The sequence below is a fragment of the Alosa sapidissima genome, chromosome 22, assembly GCF_018492685.1.
Source record: "Alosa sapidissima isolate fAloSap1 chromosome 22, fAloSap1.pri, whole genome shotgun sequence".
Classification (NCBI taxonomy): domain Eukaryota; kingdom Metazoa; phylum Chordata; class Actinopteri; order Clupeiformes; family Clupeidae; genus Alosa; species Alosa sapidissima.
In genome coordinates, this window is record NC_055978.1 from 22,451,950 (window position 1) to 22,469,105 (window position 17,156).

General features: G+C 44.3%; 1 protein-coding gene across 6 annotated transcripts in view; it reads left to right on the top strand.

Moving 5' to 3' along the window:
* The window catches only part of LOC121697334 (CCR4-NOT transcription complex subunit 2), a 36,408-nt gene extending 21,565 nt beyond the window's left edge, over positions 1-14,843 (top strand). For 4 of the 6 annotated variants that reach the window (XM_042078819.1, XM_042078820.1, XM_042078818.1 and 1 more), the window contains 13 exons: positions 445-514; positions 2,378-2,525; positions 3,354-3,539; positions 5,883-5,962; positions 6,225-6,350; positions 6,612-6,736; positions 8,338-8,458; positions 10,313-10,469; positions 11,923-11,984; positions 12,075-12,124; positions 12,691-12,791; positions 13,870-14,020; positions 14,454-14,843. In XM_042078819.1, the coding sequence (XP_041934753.1) occupies positions 445-514; positions 2,378-2,525; positions 3,354-3,539; positions 5,883-5,962; positions 6,225-6,350; positions 6,612-6,736; positions 8,338-8,458; positions 10,313-10,469; positions 11,923-11,984; positions 12,075-12,124; positions 12,691-12,791; positions 13,870-14,020; positions 14,454-14,540 (1,464 nt within the window). In that variant the 3' untranslated portion in view covers positions 14,541-14,843. Of the gene's footprint in view, positions 1-444; positions 515-2,377; positions 2,526-3,353; positions 3,540-5,882; positions 5,963-6,224; positions 6,351-6,611; positions 6,737-8,337; positions 8,459-10,312; positions 10,470-11,922; positions 11,985-12,074; positions 12,125-12,369; positions 12,543-12,690; positions 12,792-13,869; positions 14,021-14,453 lie in introns of those variants that run through there. The other 2 variants (XM_042078816.1, XM_042078821.1) reach the window with 2 other exon arrangements.
* The last annotated feature ends 2,313 nt before the right edge of the window (positions 14,844-17,156 follow it).

Sequence of the window (17,156 nt, forward strand, 5' to 3'; positions counted from 1 at the left end):
GGCACGGCTGAAGTGCCCTTGAGCAAGGCAGCTAACCCCTCACTGCTCCCCGAGCGGCGCTGTTGTTGCAGGCAGCTCACTGCGCCGGGATTAGTGTGTGCTTCACCTCACTGTGTGTTCACTGTGTGCTGAGTGTGTTTCACTAATTCACGGATTGGGATAAATGCAGAGACCAAATTTCCTTCACGGGATCAAGAGTATATATACTTAATGTACTCTATTATACCTGTGTAAACCTGTGCAAAGCATAGCCTATTATTTAGTAATGCTCTTCACCCATGTTTCATGTGAACTCACATTGTCTCTGTTCTCTGTCTCTCTCTGTCTCTCTGTCTCTCTCTCTGTCTCCCTCTCTTTCTTTTTCTTTCTTTCTTTCTTTCTTTCTCTCTCTCTCTCTCTCTCTCTCTCTCTCTCTCTCTCTCTCTCTCTCTCTCTCTCTCCCAGATGTTGGCATCTCCATCACCATCGTCGTCAGGTCAATTGTCGCAGCTCGGCGCCAGTTTATACGGGCAAAGTAAGCACTTTTTCTTTCTCTCTCTCTCTCTCTCTCTCTCTCTCTCTCTCTCTCTCTCTCTCTCTCTCTCTCTCTCTCTCTCTCTCTCTCTCTCTCTCTCTCTCTCTCTCTCTCTCTCTCTCTCTTCCCTCTTTGCTCTCTCCATCACCCTGTTGAGTGGTCTTCCAGAAGCCCACTGTGGTGTTCCAAAACTCCACTTCTCCAGCTTGTGCATTTAACTTATTGTTATTGTCATAACCAAGCCCCAAAGCATGCCCCTTCCCACTCACATCCCCCACTTCTCATACTGAGTGGTCACACACTCATGAGTTGAATCATGAGGACATACTGAGCACTCTACTGCCTCTGTAGCCTTGTTTGTGTTTTATTTACTTGTTTACCGATGAGAGGAACATGGCACTCTGTCTCTACATTCTCACTCAAATTGCAGTGCAGCAGGCCTGCTTCGCCAATGTGCTTTGCACGCATGCACACACACCCACAACCTCCTACTGCATCCTTGGATGCGGAGGCAGGTGTGTGGGCCGTTGCCATAGAAACCCCCAGCAGGCATGCCTCCCACAGCGACATCAGCCTCTGTCTTCACTAGAGTTAGGTAACTCACAATTGAACCAATAGTAGTACTGGAATCGGCACCTGATGTTCGGTACTGGTACCCAACGTTACTTAGTTTAGTTCAATAAAATTGTATATCTTGCAATATAAATAAATCATGTTCCGACTTTTTTTACCAGGTGTTACTCAAATGAAGTGTTACTCAAATGGCAAAAAACACTAATATCTCCCAGGACTGCCAAACTAAAGCACTGCTATTGAAGCAAACTTCCATTTATTGATTTGGTGCGCTTCATTCTACCCCTCAAACAGCTGAAGTTCAGACAGAGATCTGAATAAGTCGACTAGGTTACAGTTATGCTCATCACAGGAAAGAAGCCAACTATAGTCTACACATGCTTCTCTCTGGACAGATGCACACGACAAACTATTTTTTAACGTCAGGACCGGTCACCTAAAGTTTAGGTTCTAAAATTTAGCCTACACATGAATATAAAAAAAGAACATGTTTGTTTATTATCTAATGCAGAATGTCTCCGCAGTCCTCCACTGTTTCTGACCAGACAGGCTGACTGGTTTCTAGCAGGGTAAACATTAGCCTAATTGATCTGTGCTGCCGAGATACCATCATGTCACAGTGTATTCATACGGTTGGTGTTATTGCGACCTCCTAAACATTATTGCAGTGCTCCATGTTTGCCTCGTTAGTCCACATACGAATAGTGAGTTATATAACACACTCGCTGTATTACGATGCACATGCTAAGTAACAATTACAGCTTGTTGCCAAACTGTATGTGTTAATCATTGAGCCTGCACATGATCAGTGTGGGGGTGGACTGTATAGCTAAGCCCAGCAACATTTGTTTGAAAGTGCTTTATTTCAATGGATGGTGTGACATTGAAATAGCTGTATTAGAAATTTAGTATGCTTGAGTAATATTAGTATTAGAATTACTAATAAGAAATTAAACAGACTCAAACACTAAATAAAAAGATCAAATGGAAGTGTGCAAAGACAAATCTAATTAAATAAGTAAACACTTATTTAATTAGATTTGTCTTTGCTCACTACTTTTTATGTTTTATTTGTTCTAAGCTCTTTAATTTGCTTTGAGGTACCATGCTTGTTTTTTTTATTATTATCTCGTTATTTTATTTTGTTCTATGTTCTTTTTATCTGCACATTTGTAAAGCACTTGAGAATGCCCAGTGTGCAGGAATTGTGCTGCTGTATAAATGACCTCTTTGAGGTGACGTCTCCTCTCTCCTCTCTCCTCTCTCCTCTCTCCTGTGCTTCCGCTGCAGGTGCACTAGGGTTCCCGATGAGGGGCATGAGCAACACCAACCCTCAGCTGAACAGGAGCTTGACGCAGGGCAGCCAGCTCCCCAGCCACGTCACACCAACCACCGGCGTGCCCACGCTCTCCTTGCACACCCCACCCTCGCCAAGCAGGTCCGAGTCCCCCCTCATCACTCCCCTCCCCTCCCCTCTTCTTGTCTCGTCTTTCATTTCCCTCCTCTCCTCCCTCCTACTCTCTCTGCCGCCACTCCTTTCTTACCATCTCTTCTCTCCTCCCTTCCTTTCTTTTCTCTCTCCTCTCCTCCCTTCTTTTCCCTCTCCTCTCATCCCTCTTCCTTTCTTCTCCCTTCCTCTTTTCCCTCCCTCTCCTCTTCCCCTCCCCCTCCTCTCTTCTCCTCCCCCTCCTCTTTTTTCCGCTCCCATCCTATCCTCTATGCTCTTTTGCTCACTTCTGGTTTTATCGTTTCTCTTGCTCTTCGTCTGTACTGGTATTCTGTGTCTTCCTCTCCACACCTCACTCTTTCATCTCACTCTTCTGTTTACACCTCTCATGGTGTAACTCACTTCTCCCCTCTTTCTGTCTCTAATGCTCTGCTGTGCTCTTTTCTCTCTCTCTCTCTCTCTCTCTCTCTCTCTCTCTCTCTCTCTCTCTCTCTCTCTCTCTCTCTCTCTCTCTCTCTCCCCCTCACCCCTTTTTTGTCTCTTCCTCTGTGCTGCTCCTTCATCTTCCTCCAGTCTCCACATGCAACGGCACTCACTCACACATAGCCTAGTGCTAGTTGCCAGTAATGACTTGGGATTGAGGGGATTGTTAATGTAGCTATTTGGTCTTGGTTCACACTCCATCACTCCAAGTGGATAAAATGTGTGCCTGTGTGTGTCTGTAGAAATATGTATGGGCATATGTGCATATATGTGTGTGTATGCATGTGTGTGACATCATGTATCTGTGTGTGTGTGTTTGTCGTGCTCGTCCTGCAGGGGGATCCTTCCGATGAACACCCGGAACATGATGAACCATGCGCAGGTGGGCCAGGGTATGGGTGGCATGAGCGGCCGCAGCAACAGCATGGGCAGCTCGGGACTGGGCAGCCCCAACCGCAGCTCGCCCAGCATCATCTGCATGCCCAAGCAGCAGCAGGCGCGCCAGCCACTCACCATCAACAGGTACGTGTGCCAGGCGCTTGGGTGGCATCGTGCCAGCCACGGGCAGACAGTGCTTCTTTCATTAGATTGAAAGTATGCATGATTTTTTTTTTTTCACTATCTGACTATCACTTGTTTGTGAACTGGAGGGCAAATATAAATATATTCAAATATTCTATGACGACATCAAAAATTTGAGAGTCTTATCTAGACGGTGGCTCAGTTTGGCTAGGTGCAGCAATGCTGTGTAACCATACCTGCTCTCATTCAAAGGTAAGGCTTGTAGGTTACTCTCACTGTGAAACCGTACTGTCTCAGGCCGGCCACAGTGGAAGAGAGAGAGACTCTGCCTCAGGCGTTGCTAATCCCAGCCTCCCCTATTGATGTGAAGTGTACGGGGTCGGAGACTGTTGCTCTTCGGGGAGGATGCTGGCTGACTCACTGCAGATTGGTGTCTGGAAATGCAGAGAAGCAGAATAAGGAAGAGCTTGTGTGTTTTTTTTTTTTTTTTTTTTTTTTTTCTTCTTCTCAGTAAGGGCAAGAGATGTAACAGTCTTTTAATGAGGTCTCAGTCAGTCGCTGAATTGTCTTGGGTCTGTAGGGAGCTTGAGGGATGAGTCTATTAGAACAGACACAGATACTGTTCATTTCCAGACACACACACACACATTCACACACTGTCTCACCCACACACACACACTGTCTCACCCACACACACTCTATCTTCCTTCGTTAAATATCGGTAAGCTCATAGGGTCTTATCTTCCGTGTGAGTGGGAGAGTGTGGTTCCAAAGCCCATCCTTATCTGAGCAGCCCTTTCTGTATTTTAGCTGAGGCTTTACCAGTGCTGCTAAGCGGCCTTATCTGGCCTTAACGCCTGGTCCACATGCAGGGATGGGACTCCAGCACAGCCCATTACCATGAATCTCAGCACTGCTCTTTGATGCATTACCTGGACCCTAGTACGGGGGTGGGGGGGGGGGGGGGAGGAGTGTGTGTGTGTGGGGGACAGAAAAAAAGCCAGAAGCCCGACTTCTCCGGTGTAGATGGTGTGAATCACTGCTTTCTCCTGGCAGTGGTTCTTCCTGTGTTTTGGGGGTCATTGGGGCTAAAAGGGAAAAAAAGGAACAATTTTATAAAGTCAAGGTTGTTCTTATTGGCTACAAGTTTTGTTTGAGAGTCAGCGAGCGAGCTGATTGGATGGTCAGAAGGGCACTCTGAGAGCATTTGGAGCCATAGGTTTTAGGTGTGTGTGCGTGTGTGTGTATGATCTGCTGTATGGTTATGTCTGTGGTGTTGGAGAATGCTGATTGCTTCTCTACCCTCTTTGTCTCTCTGTGTATCTCTGGCTTTCTCTCTTCTATCTCCCTCTACACATTCTCTCTGTTTTCTTCCCTCACTCCTTCACTTGTTTCTTCTGTTTCTGTTTATCTCTCTATCTTTCCCGTATTGATGAATGAAGAGACGGAGAGCAGTGGAGAGACCTAGATTATCTCTTTAGGTTTTATTTTTATGTTTGAAAGAGTCCCCTGGGATGGCTTTGAACCAGCCTAATACTGTATATTAAGGATCTTTGCTAATACTTTATCCTTATGGCATTGCTTTCCACACAGTGGGAGCACAGCACCCTTCTTTACAACTCTGTCAGCTTTTAACTATTTTCTTGGACAAAGAGGACTGCTCTCTTTCTGTCTTGTATTCATTCTTTAGCCAACTTGAACAGTCCAGAGAGAAAGAGTTAGGGTGAATACAGGGAATTAATTAAATGCTGGTTATTAACTTAATCAGTGATTTAAAGTAACCCTGAGCAGCAGGATTCTGTGCCAATTTCTGAGCTAATGGCTGGCCTGTTCAGGATAAAGTGTGTGTGCTCCTGAAGCGCGTGTGTGTGTGTGCACATCTGCTTCCATTGTGCCCAACAAACGTGGAAAGCACCCTACTGTTTATAAAGTAGGGTGATGTAGTTTTGAATCGTTTCGTGATGTTACACAGGGGTGTACTCACTTTTACCCACACAAATCAAAACTACCTGCACCAGAGTCCATGGCCCACTGGCGGTTAATGAAGAGCATTGCTGCAGGTCACTGACCATGTATTATATGTCGCTGTGGGAATCACTATTTAGTTTTTTTTTAATATTCAGCAGTGGACCTCCAGATTTCTCCCTTGGTCAGAATGGTGGAGGTCCCTGTCACTCAGTCAGTTGGAAACCTCTGGTTGAAATGAAAGTGATGTATTTATGTGGAAAAGGTGTTGTATTTATGTGTGCCATCACCTTTATGTTGTACATATGCATCAGCAGTTTGTCCTTCTGACTGTCATTTAGAATGCTGACACATACCTGTTTTTGTTTTCCTCTGCAGTATGTCGGGGTTTGGGATGAACAGGAATCCAGCGTTCGGAATGAACAGCTCGTTATCGAGCAACATCTTCAACGGAACGGGTAAATGACACTTTTTAGATGCGTGTGAAATCTGTGCTCCAAGAAGTTGGAAATGTAATGTGTTGGAAAGGTGGTGTGTGTTTAGACAGATTTATTTAAAAGAAAAGAAGGCACATTTTAAAAGCAATAGCAACTACCACAATAGCAGACTTCACAGTACTCCAAATATGATGTACTTGTGTATTACTGCTAAAATGGTTGAGATTCCAGTCTTCCATATAATGAATCATTCTGGTTCTGTTTGTGTGTGTCTGGCGTCCAGACGGGAGTGAGAATGTCACGGGGCTGGACCTTTCGGACTTCCCTGCGTTAGCGGACCGGAGTCGGAGGGAAGGAAACGCCAATCCAACTCCACTGCTTAACCCACTGGCTGGGAGAGCCCCTTACGGTACGTACACACACACACACACACACACACACACACACACACACACACACACACACTCTCTCACTCACTCACTCATACACACTCAACACACACACACACACTCTCATACACACTCACACATTCCACACACACACTCACACTCATACACACTCAACACACACACACACACACACACACACACATCCATCCATCCATCCATACCCTGGTTGATGTAATGGTTCAGACTTTATATGTTGTCCATCTTCTCTGTTCACCCTTCAGTTGGAATGGTCACAAAGCCATCGAACGAACAGTCTCAAGACTTCTCCATCCACAACGAGGACTTCCCTGCACTGCCTGGGCCCAACTACAAGGACCCAACGTCGAATAATGACGACAGCAAATCGGTACACACACACCAGAGTCATCGTCTTGCTCACAATAAGAAATCAGTCTCTGTGTGGAATGGTGGAAACAAACCCAAGCTCTTAAGTAATCCCCCAAAAGACACAGCATTACACAAGGGCAAACAGACCCAAGATGAAAAATGCTATATTGTTCACAGGTGTTAAAACTAGGGTTTATACTGCAGAGGCTAAGCACAGTGGGATTTTTTTATATATATATATATATATATATATATATATATATATAGAAAGAAATGCAGGGAGAGAACATGCATAATGTATATAAATAGTCTGCCATTCCACTTCAAAGTGAGAAGGCATATTGATTATGAATTCCTTTGCTTCTATATCTTCCCACAACAAGACTAACTTTTTACTTGAGAGAGAGAGAGAATCACGAGGGGAACACCAAGCATCCCTCGGATGGCAGGTTTCCTGCTGTTTTTTGTGCTGTTTTTGTGGTCAGTTCTTGAAGCACTATAAGCTGTGTTTTGGCCTAGTCTGTCTCGCTTCCAGACTTGAGATCACTGCATACACTTTGTCCCTATCGCTCTCCCTCTCCTTTCCTCTTCCCCTTTCTTTCTTCCTTCTCTCCTCTCCCTCTCTCTTCCTCTCCTCTCCTCTCCTCTCTCTTCCTTCTCTCCTCTCTCTTCCTTCTCTCCTCTCTCTTCCTCTCCTCTCCTCTCCTCTCCTCTCTCTTCCTCTCCTCTCTCTTCCTCTCCTCTCCTCTCTCTTCCTCTCCTCTCCTCTCCTCTCCTCTCCTCTCTCTTCCTTCTCTCCTCTCCGTCTGTTCTTTCATCCCTGCACTTGGGAGGAAAAATCAATGACGACACTCCCAACTCCTCTCCATGCTAATTAACAGCTTGGAGGCTAGACACACACACACACACACACACACACACACACACACACACACACACACACACACAGACAGACTCTCACACATTGACTCCTTTAGTCTCTCCTGGGCTTTGCTTGCTCTGCTTGGACATAGAGATGGTGCTCAGGTGCAGAGTTACCAAGAGACAAATGATGGAGTTGGCTCAGCCACAGCTGAATCACAACACCTCTCAGACTTAATTCACAGCAGTGTCTGTCTTTTTTTTTTTTTGAGTGGTTCTGTCCCTAAAGGAGCGGGGACAAGGAGTACTCAAATAGGGAGATCCGTCAGCTCTCTGAAGGCCATGCCATTACGGGCACATGCAAGGTCTGCTTGTTAGTGCTGTGCAAAAAGAGTCATTCAGCAAAATAATTGAGCACTCTTGCAGTATAGAAAAAGCCACTCTATAGATAAATGCATTCTATTGTCTGTAACAACAGAGACAAAGAGAGACCTTCTTTTGTTGTATACTTCAACAAAAGTAGGAACTCAAGGTTGTATTGGTGTGACAATAACTCACTGATGACACACTTTTGTAGTGAACATTGACCGTTTTTTATGTTAAAAGCGGAGGCAGAGGCCAGCAAAAAGGTTTTGTCCCCGTGGATAGACTACACCTTGCTTCATTCCACGTCTAGCTGTCTAAAGGTTTAATATCTAAATGTTCAGTGACTTAAAGTTGCCCTGGGTCTTGCTAAGTATGCCTCTGCTTCCTCCTCAGAACCTGAACTCATCGGGCAAGAGCGTATCCAGCACAGACGGTCCTAAGTTCCCCGGGGACAAGAGCTCAACAGCACAGAACAACAACCAGCAGAAGAAAGGGATCCAGGTGTTACCTGATGGTGAGCCTCTCCTCTTCCAATCACAGCACACCATGCCTAACCCTTCCTACATCTCCCACCCAATCATTTGCCTCCTTTTAACAGACAGCTGGTAACCGTCCAGAAGTTTACATTTATTCATTTAGCAGACACTGTTGTCCATAGTGACTTACACACACTACCGTTCAAAGCTTTGGGGTCACTTTCCTTGTGTTTGAAGCAACATTTTTGGCCATTGTACACCAAATCAATTAGAAATACAATTTAAACAATGTTAATGTTGTAAATTACTATTTTACCAGGAAATTGATCATTTTTATGCAATATCAACACTGAGGGAGTGTACAGAGAGGTCCATTATCAGCTGCCAACTGTCCTGTGTTGCAATGGCACATTGTGTTTGCTAATCTGACTATAATTTGAAATGGTCAACTGATCATTACAATAAGCTGCCATGACTAGAGAAGCAGTACCACTGGCCGCCTTTAGATGAGTTGAGTATCTGGAGCATCAGCTATTATGGGGTAGCCTGACGAGCCAGACCCACATCAAGATGTAGGGTCTGGAGACTCACCGTTTGCAGTGCTCAGTCAGAGGGGCGGGATAATCGGTTGTCTTTCAAATACTCTCTGCACGCAATAGGATGGCGCTACAACTCATGAGTCCCATGCGTTTTCCCACCAGTGGAGCTAGTTGGCTACTTGTAGTTGAAACTTGAGGCAACTTTAAAAAAAGCTTAACTTGTGTCACGCTGTTCGCCAACAGCAACATTCATCTTTTTGTTTTCAAGTAGCAGGGAATTCACGCCGAACCGTTGCAACTATGCCATCAATCATTATGTTAAGCCCACCTACCGACTTTATACACGATGTGATTGGCCTCATCAACCCAAGTAGTGGGGCACACCCCACCAAGTAGTGCACACCCAAGTAGAGGAGCTGGCCAGGAGGCTGTCAGAATAAGGACAGAGTAGCCGCACACTCTGATCTCTATTTATATGATTTATTCAAGACCGACGTTTCGGCAAACAGCCTTTATCAAGGTTCTAGGCAGAGTTGTAAAGAAAATAACATGAAAAGATTGAAATAGGCAAAAGAACACAGACAGTCTATAGAGGAGGACTGCAAATAAAATGACTTGCTGCCTAATCTATGGCAGATCACAAAGAGGAACATTTTTGAGATGCAGACCACTTTGGTGGTGGCGAAGTGGGGAAATGTGTACAGGAAAAGGAATCTCGATGAAGGAAAGCGTTCACTACAGTTTGCAATGCCATGCCACAGTGCTTGATTAGAGCCAATTCCCTCCAAAAGAGGACAGTGATCCAAAGGACATCTCCAAACTATGCAAGAACCATATAGTGAAGAAGCAGTCAGCTATAATCAACTGGAATGGAAATTTCAAAGTGACCCCAAACATTTGAAGGGCAGTGTATGTCAACTATATTACAAGGAATTACATTGTCCCCGGAGCAACTTGGGGTTAAGTGTCTTGTTCAAGGGCACAACGATGAAAGCTGGGAATTGAACCCACAACTTTTGGGCTACTGCATGCCAGCCCAGCTCCTTAACCACTACACTACCACCACCCAGAAGAAGTTTGGAACTCTTGACTATTTGATTGACTCAAAGGGCAATGTCGCACGTGTTCTACAGCAGCAACACTGACCTGCCCGCAAATGTGCCCGCCTGTTAATCGTCTTAATATGCTCAGGTGTCGGCCAACGCCGATTATTAAAAATTGGCAAAAAAATTGGTTGACCTAGTTTAGAAGCTGCCTAGCAGTCACACCATAATTCCCTGGAATTGGAATTCCCATTCTTGGAACTTGCTTGGTAACAACTAAAAGTTTTCTTCCCTCTTTGCTCTGTTGCAGGTCGGGTGACGAACATTCCCCCAGGCATGGTGACAGACCAGTTTGGCATGATCGGCCTGTTAACGTTCATCCGGGCAGCTGAGACAGACCCGGGCATGGTGCACTTGGCGCTAGGCAGCGACCTGACAACACTAGGCCTCAACCTGAACTCGCCAGAGTGAGTAGGCTCCCCGCTCCACCCCAATGGATTCTCATCTTGTCCTTCTCCTCGGCTGTTCCAATAGACCTTTGAAGGATCTCCTTACATAGCATGGCAGCTTTGGATCCTTTTTGTAGGCGAATTTAAGAGGTCTATTTCCCTTCATCTATCTTTTTCTTTCTCTCGGGTCTCTCTTCCTTGTTATCTTGACACACTGATCAGCTCTTTGGTTAGGAGTAATATAAAGAATGGGAAGCTGTGCTTGGTAGTCATTTCACAAAGTTAAAGGAGAATTCTGTCGATTGTTTTGAAAAAAAAAATCTGTTCTACCTAGCTTGAGTTGCTGCAGCCAACAGCTAGAGCTGCCAGGCAGCGACAAAGCTGTCTGGCTACTGTTTGTTTTATTTTTTGTCCTTACTGACAGCATTTGGTGACCTCAAGAAACAGATCTATGCAAAAAAATTCAAAATTCGCAATTCTTTTTTAAGTCATCAGAGGGATTGTGTGAGAGAGGAAGACAAAATACCAGTATATGTTTTTTTTTTAAGTATATTTTTGGGCTTTTTATGCCTTTAATGTGACAGGACAGTAGAGAGTGACAGGAAGCGAGTGGGAGAAAAAGTCGGGGTGGGATCCGGAAAGGACCACGGGGCGGGAATCGAACCCGGTTCGCCGGCATACAGTTCAGGTGCCCCAGCCAGTTGCGCCACAGCTGGGGCCCAGTATATGTAGTCTTCCTTGGAATAGACATTCCTTCTTTAAAACAGAAATTGAAACCCACAGACAACTCACAGCCTGTATGTTCAGTTGAACATGTTGCATTTGCTGTGGTGTGTGTGTGTGTGTGTGTGTGTGTGTGTGTATGTGTGTGTTAGTAGTAGGCCGTTCAGACTCCTCTGTTCTTCTGAGATTGCGTGTGTGTGTGTGTATGTATGTATGAATAAATAAGAACACTGTTCTCGGCCTGGGTTTGAGCTTTTTCAGAGCAGCTGTATTGTTGATATTTGTTCGTACTCACACCCGTTTGTGGGATTGTAACTGCCACCTCAAATACCCACAGCAAAGCTTCGGTCATGCTACAGTGCTCCCAAATGCCACTTGATGGTCACTACCAGAACCTTTAAAACTCTCTCTCGCATCAAAGGTTTCATGTCTTATCTCCCTTTTTATAGTCTCTTCCTCTCCCCATGCGAACACAGTAATGTGTGTATTTTGCATGCACAACTATTCGTCTTACACTAGTCTCCCAGGGCATTTATCAAAGGGTCAAAAGTGTGAGATAATTTTGTGTGATCCATGTGTTCATTTTCCCCAGCCCAGATAAATGTAAACGTGTATATAATCTAACAAAGTACACAGAAAAAAGGACAATAGAGGTGGTCAGTCATTTTTCAGTTAAAAAATGTTGCCTGTTTAGCGTCCAACACAATTCTAGTTAATCATTTTTCCCTCTGTTTTTATATACCAACAGAAATCTCTACCCCAAATTTGCCTCTCCTTGGGCATCTGCACCTTGTCGGCCTCAGGACATCGGTAAGCCCCTGCCCCACTCTGCCATGTCTGATTTAGAATGTTCTAGAATAGACATTAACCAGTTCCTGTTTATATTCTGTATATTTCCAGACTTCCATGTTCCGTCTGAATACTTAACCAACATTCACATAAGGGACAAGGTAGGTGCTACTTCAACCCTTTCCAAAACACCTGTCCCCAGGTAGACTGTCTGTCAGGTGCACCTGTTGGCGGTGTGAACGTTAGTGCCAAAACGGCGTCGCCAAAACCACCCACAAGCTCCCTCCTCACTTTGCATATCTGTACCAGGAGGTGAATGCGCCAGCACATGCCCGTTTGACCAGCTAACACGTTGTTGTTGTTCTCACTCTGCCTATGGTTTTTGTGCCCTGTTTGTGTGCACTAGCTACACCAAACAAGCACTTTTCAAACGGGTGGATAGCAGTAAGCTGTTACTCGGCCCCTCTTCCCCCACCTCTAGATGGAAGTTGAGTGCCACCTTTTGTATTAGCATGTTTGTGTTGAAAAGGCACCAATGTTAGCTCAGAAAAGAGAGAGAGAGAGAGAGAGAAAAGAGAACTGCTGCTGCCGCCGCCACGTGCATTTTTGGAGTAAACCTATACGGGTGTGCTTGGCGCTGTGTACGTATGTGTGTGTTTGTGTATGTGTGTGTGTGTGTGAGAGAGAGAACGAGGAGTTTGCTGACGTGTGGCTGTTTCCTCCACAGCTGGCTGCAATAAAGCTGTCGCGGTACGGAGAAGATCTGCTGTTCTACCTGTACTACATGAACGGAGGCGACCTCCTACAACTACTCGCAGCAGTAGAGCTGTACGTATATAAACATGACTTACTCACAGTAGAGTTTGAAAACACTTCCACCACTGATTTATTTACAAACCGAAAAGACAGGATATGGACCGATAAAAATCAATCCCTATGTTTTTTAAGGAAGATTGTGTAAAGCATCAAAACTTTAGTCGAAGTAGACTTAACACAATATCAAACAATGTTGACATGCGAAGGGGTGTAGACAACAAAAATATTGTTGCTTTTGACATTGAAAACTAACTGCACTATTTAGATTTCAAATGCTCTTCCTGAGCATCATTGCAGGCCTTGGTTCCTGGGCAGTTTATCAGTGGCAGCAGTGTTTCCAGGCTGTCAGGAAGTGGCAGGAAGTGCCAGTGTGTTGGCACCGGGGACCTGGGTTGACACAGTGGCATGCCACCACAAGTACTTGGCAGGTGTATTGTGGGCATCCGTCCCAGAATGCACTTGCCACGTATACTGAAACGTTCTACTACACTGCCGATCTGCTTGGAAAGCAACCTAGATTTTTGTTTATTCAGTGTTTGAAGGGCCACTATACTTTATTTTGCTTCTATGGTCAAATGCAAGTAGGTGTGTAAACGCAGACAAGAACTTTTAGCAAGATGACTATTAGCAGCCCTCTGGAAACTCTTCCAACTCTTGATATGATTTGATTTGTTCATGTGGAGAGTCTGTTGGACTGTTATAGGGAGCTCAAAGCTTGAACTGGCACTTTAGGAGACTTAAGGAACTGATGTTTTTGACTCTTTGAGTGTTAAGGGTTGGGGTGTATGCATGTGCTTTATATAGCATGTGCTGGTGTAAAAGTGAGAATATGAGCAGGCTTGTATTGTGTATGAATCTCCATGTGCATACTCATTAGCATTTCTAAGTGCCATGCACCCCCTTGTGGACACACAGGGGATTGCCACACTGACTGCTAGGTCTACTCTAAAACATACTTAGGGATCGCTGGTCATTGCCCCCCCCCCCCCCCACACACACACACATATAATGACTTGAATGAGGAAGGATGAAGTAGTCTATGATGGGTGAATGCCAAAGCTTTGCCAACGTTTTGTTTTGGTGTTTGCAGGTTTAACCGGGACTGGAGGTACCATAAGGAGGAGCGAGTTTGGATCACACGGGCGCCGGGGATGGAGCCTACATTAAAGACCAACACCTACGAGCGGGGGACGTACTACTTCTTCGACTGTCTTAACTGGAGGAAGGTAGCTAAGGTAAAGGTATTGACGGTCCTCTTTTTAACTCTCACCATCTCATTCTTAATGTGTGTGTAAGTAACACGTGGCTTTCTGGCATACCGTATACCAAAGCGCACATCTATCGTTACTTCAAAATATAAGAAATTATTTGTATGAAAATCACTGTGAACTGTGTTTTTTTTTAAGGATTTGTCTGCAGACATTGCACAGTGTAATATCCTGTATGGTCTATGTGTGTTTTATTAAAATGTTAACTGTAAAGCATAATTTGTTTTTTAATTAACACATTTAGATTGTTCATTTTTACTTAATAAAAACCTTTCAACCCAGCTTCTCTCCTTAAAGCTCACTTTGTTTAAGTGTGTTAAATGTTTTGAAAGAAAATTGGGGAATCCCACTTCTGCCACCAATCACCAAGCGTTGTCGTTTGTTTTCTCTCTCCGACCATTGACAGGAGTTTCACCTGGAATACGACAAGCTAGAAGAGCGGCCTCATGTTCCATCCACCTTCAACTACAACCCCGCTCAGCAGGCCTTCTGAGCTGTCCGCCCTGCTCGCAGTCGTCACGGCGGCAGGGGTATGGCTGTCCTGGCTTGTCACTCACTGAACTGGCAGATAGATGGCGCTGTGGCTCAGGCATCCTGTTTTTTAAAAAAAAAAAAAACAACAAACAAACAAACACATGTTCCTCAATGGATCAGCTAAATTGACTCGGGTTGGGAGCCCCATCTTGCCATGTTTGGCTGTGGGGTCCTGCCTTTCAGAATTATGTGCTGCCCAAAAAACACACAAACACACACTCGTTTGTTTTCTTCTCCTTTTCTTTTCATTTCTCTCTTTTTTTTTTAAAAAAAGACGAGGCAAAAAAGGTTCATTTTATCCTTTTCTTCTGTTATTCCTTTCCCGTTTCGGACCGTCTGAGTTTCATTTTCCTCTTTATTTTTTTCCTTTTGGGTTTACACCTATGCCTGTAAGGCAGGATGACAGACTGAGACACTCACTCTGACCATAACAGAACAAGGTTTATACTTCATTCTTTGAAGTGTTCAAGCGTTCATAGCGAGCGAATGGAAATGAAGCAACCTCCATCGAGTACAGTATGACCCTGGGACAAACAAAATGGAGGCCTGGAGAGAATGCAATGTTCATTGTAGTACTATTTGGTAATAAAAGAACACAAAAATATTTGTGATTTTTATTTTTCATTTTAAATGTGAGCGCACTTTCTTTTACCAAGACTAGCAGCCCTCTTAACACACATCCACACTTCTTCTTGACTTGCCCCTTCACCCCCTGATCAACACCACCCCTTGAACCTGTGCATGTAGTGCCTCACCCATCTCGTCTCGTCTCATCTAGTCACATTTCTTATTTTGCTGCCCAGCTTCAACAAAAACAAACAAAACAAAAATGGAAACAGTCAGAGACTTGTTTTAGAGACTGTCTTGGCCACACTCCATTTTTACCTCTAGGGCTCAACATTCACTGAGCTTTGTCGTCATTCTTCGACGCATGAAGAAACAAAAACCCAAACACTGTCTAGTCTTTGTTACAAGTTTTGTAATAAATGTGTACATTTCTTTTTTTTCCTTTTTTAAACTTTTTTTTGGACATCACATGAATAAATATATGTATGTATGAATGTGTATATATATTATATATATATATGACATCTATTTTGGAGAAGAAAAATAAGGCAAAATAGGAGGAGAAAAAAATACCACCTCGACTGTACTTCGTTTTTAAGGAGGTGGACGCAGGCGCAATATGTGGATATAACAGGATTCACGGGGTGGGCCGCCATTGGACGAAGGGCGGCGCACTGAAGCCACACACACACACCGTTCTCTGACCACGACTGACCAGCAGACCATCTCAAAGAAGCGACGACACTTCTGTGAAGCAAGGACACCCATACCCATGTGATCGCTTGGAGCGCTATGGGCCAGGGGCAAGGGAGGGGAGGGCAGGGCATGGGGAGGGGAACCGGGGACAGACGAATGGAATCGGAGTCGAAGCAGGACTGAGGCACTTCACTCTGGCTGTTTTCACTGGCAGCATTTCATAGGAAAAGGAAAATCAATAAAAAAATGATTATGAAAGGAAAAAAAAACATACAAACCAAACAGATCGCTCTTGTATTTTCTGACCACATGCGAGGCTGCTTCTCTTTGTAATAAAGTAGAAAGGCTGTCCAGAAACTGAATGCAGTGTGAGGCTCTCATTTCAGGGGGCTCACTGGTCAATCTCCTTGTTGGATGTTAAAACATTACAAATGCTAAGTGACCACATTCATATTCAGGCTCATTAAAACACCATTGCACTGTCCCCACAGATATCTACACTGCCCTGTAGGTGCCTGAGTAAATGTCTCATTTTTTGAAGATATATTGATAACTGCAGTTCTGTAAAGGAATTCTAATCATTCTTGGTCTCCATGGTGGCTGCCACTACTTGACTAGGGATGCTCAAAGTGGACTGCAGGCGCCCAGGACTTCTAATGGCATGTACACAGGTAAGCAGTGTAGTACAAAGAAGCAAGAAAAGGCAGCACTTCACAGAAGTTAGCTTATGCAAAATGTGGCCTTTTCTCCCTTTAGACTTAGTTATAAGTTTGCTTCAGCACTCTACGAAACTAGAGACAGAGGGAAGCCTGCAGCTATTCCTATACAAGTAATATAGCAAACAAGATGAATGTTAGATTTATGGCATTTACAGACATACTCTCTTCAGTTCTGCTGCACTATAGATTGGGGAGATGTGTATGATCTAGATATGACCTCTGCCTTTTTCATCTTATTTGATAACTCGGTGCCCACCCTAAAGCTTTTATTACCTCTGGAATTTGAGGGTGTTGAGTGTGAATGCCTCTAACCAGGCCCTCATACCCATGCACAGTTAGACCCCTTAACCCAATCACATTACATGCATCCCATCCAGATTACATTTATCTAGATGTCAGAAAGTGATTTACACTATTGTACACATTTTATCAGCAGATGTGTTGCTGGGTTACTCTATCTATTAGTTACACTAGTACTTCCAGAGGGCTACTTCTTTATAGACATGTGCCTCAGAGTGTACAGTTAACTAGCTAAACTTAAACTAAAGTCAAGAAAACCAGCTTAAAAATCTGTTGTTGCAGTTTTAATCAAA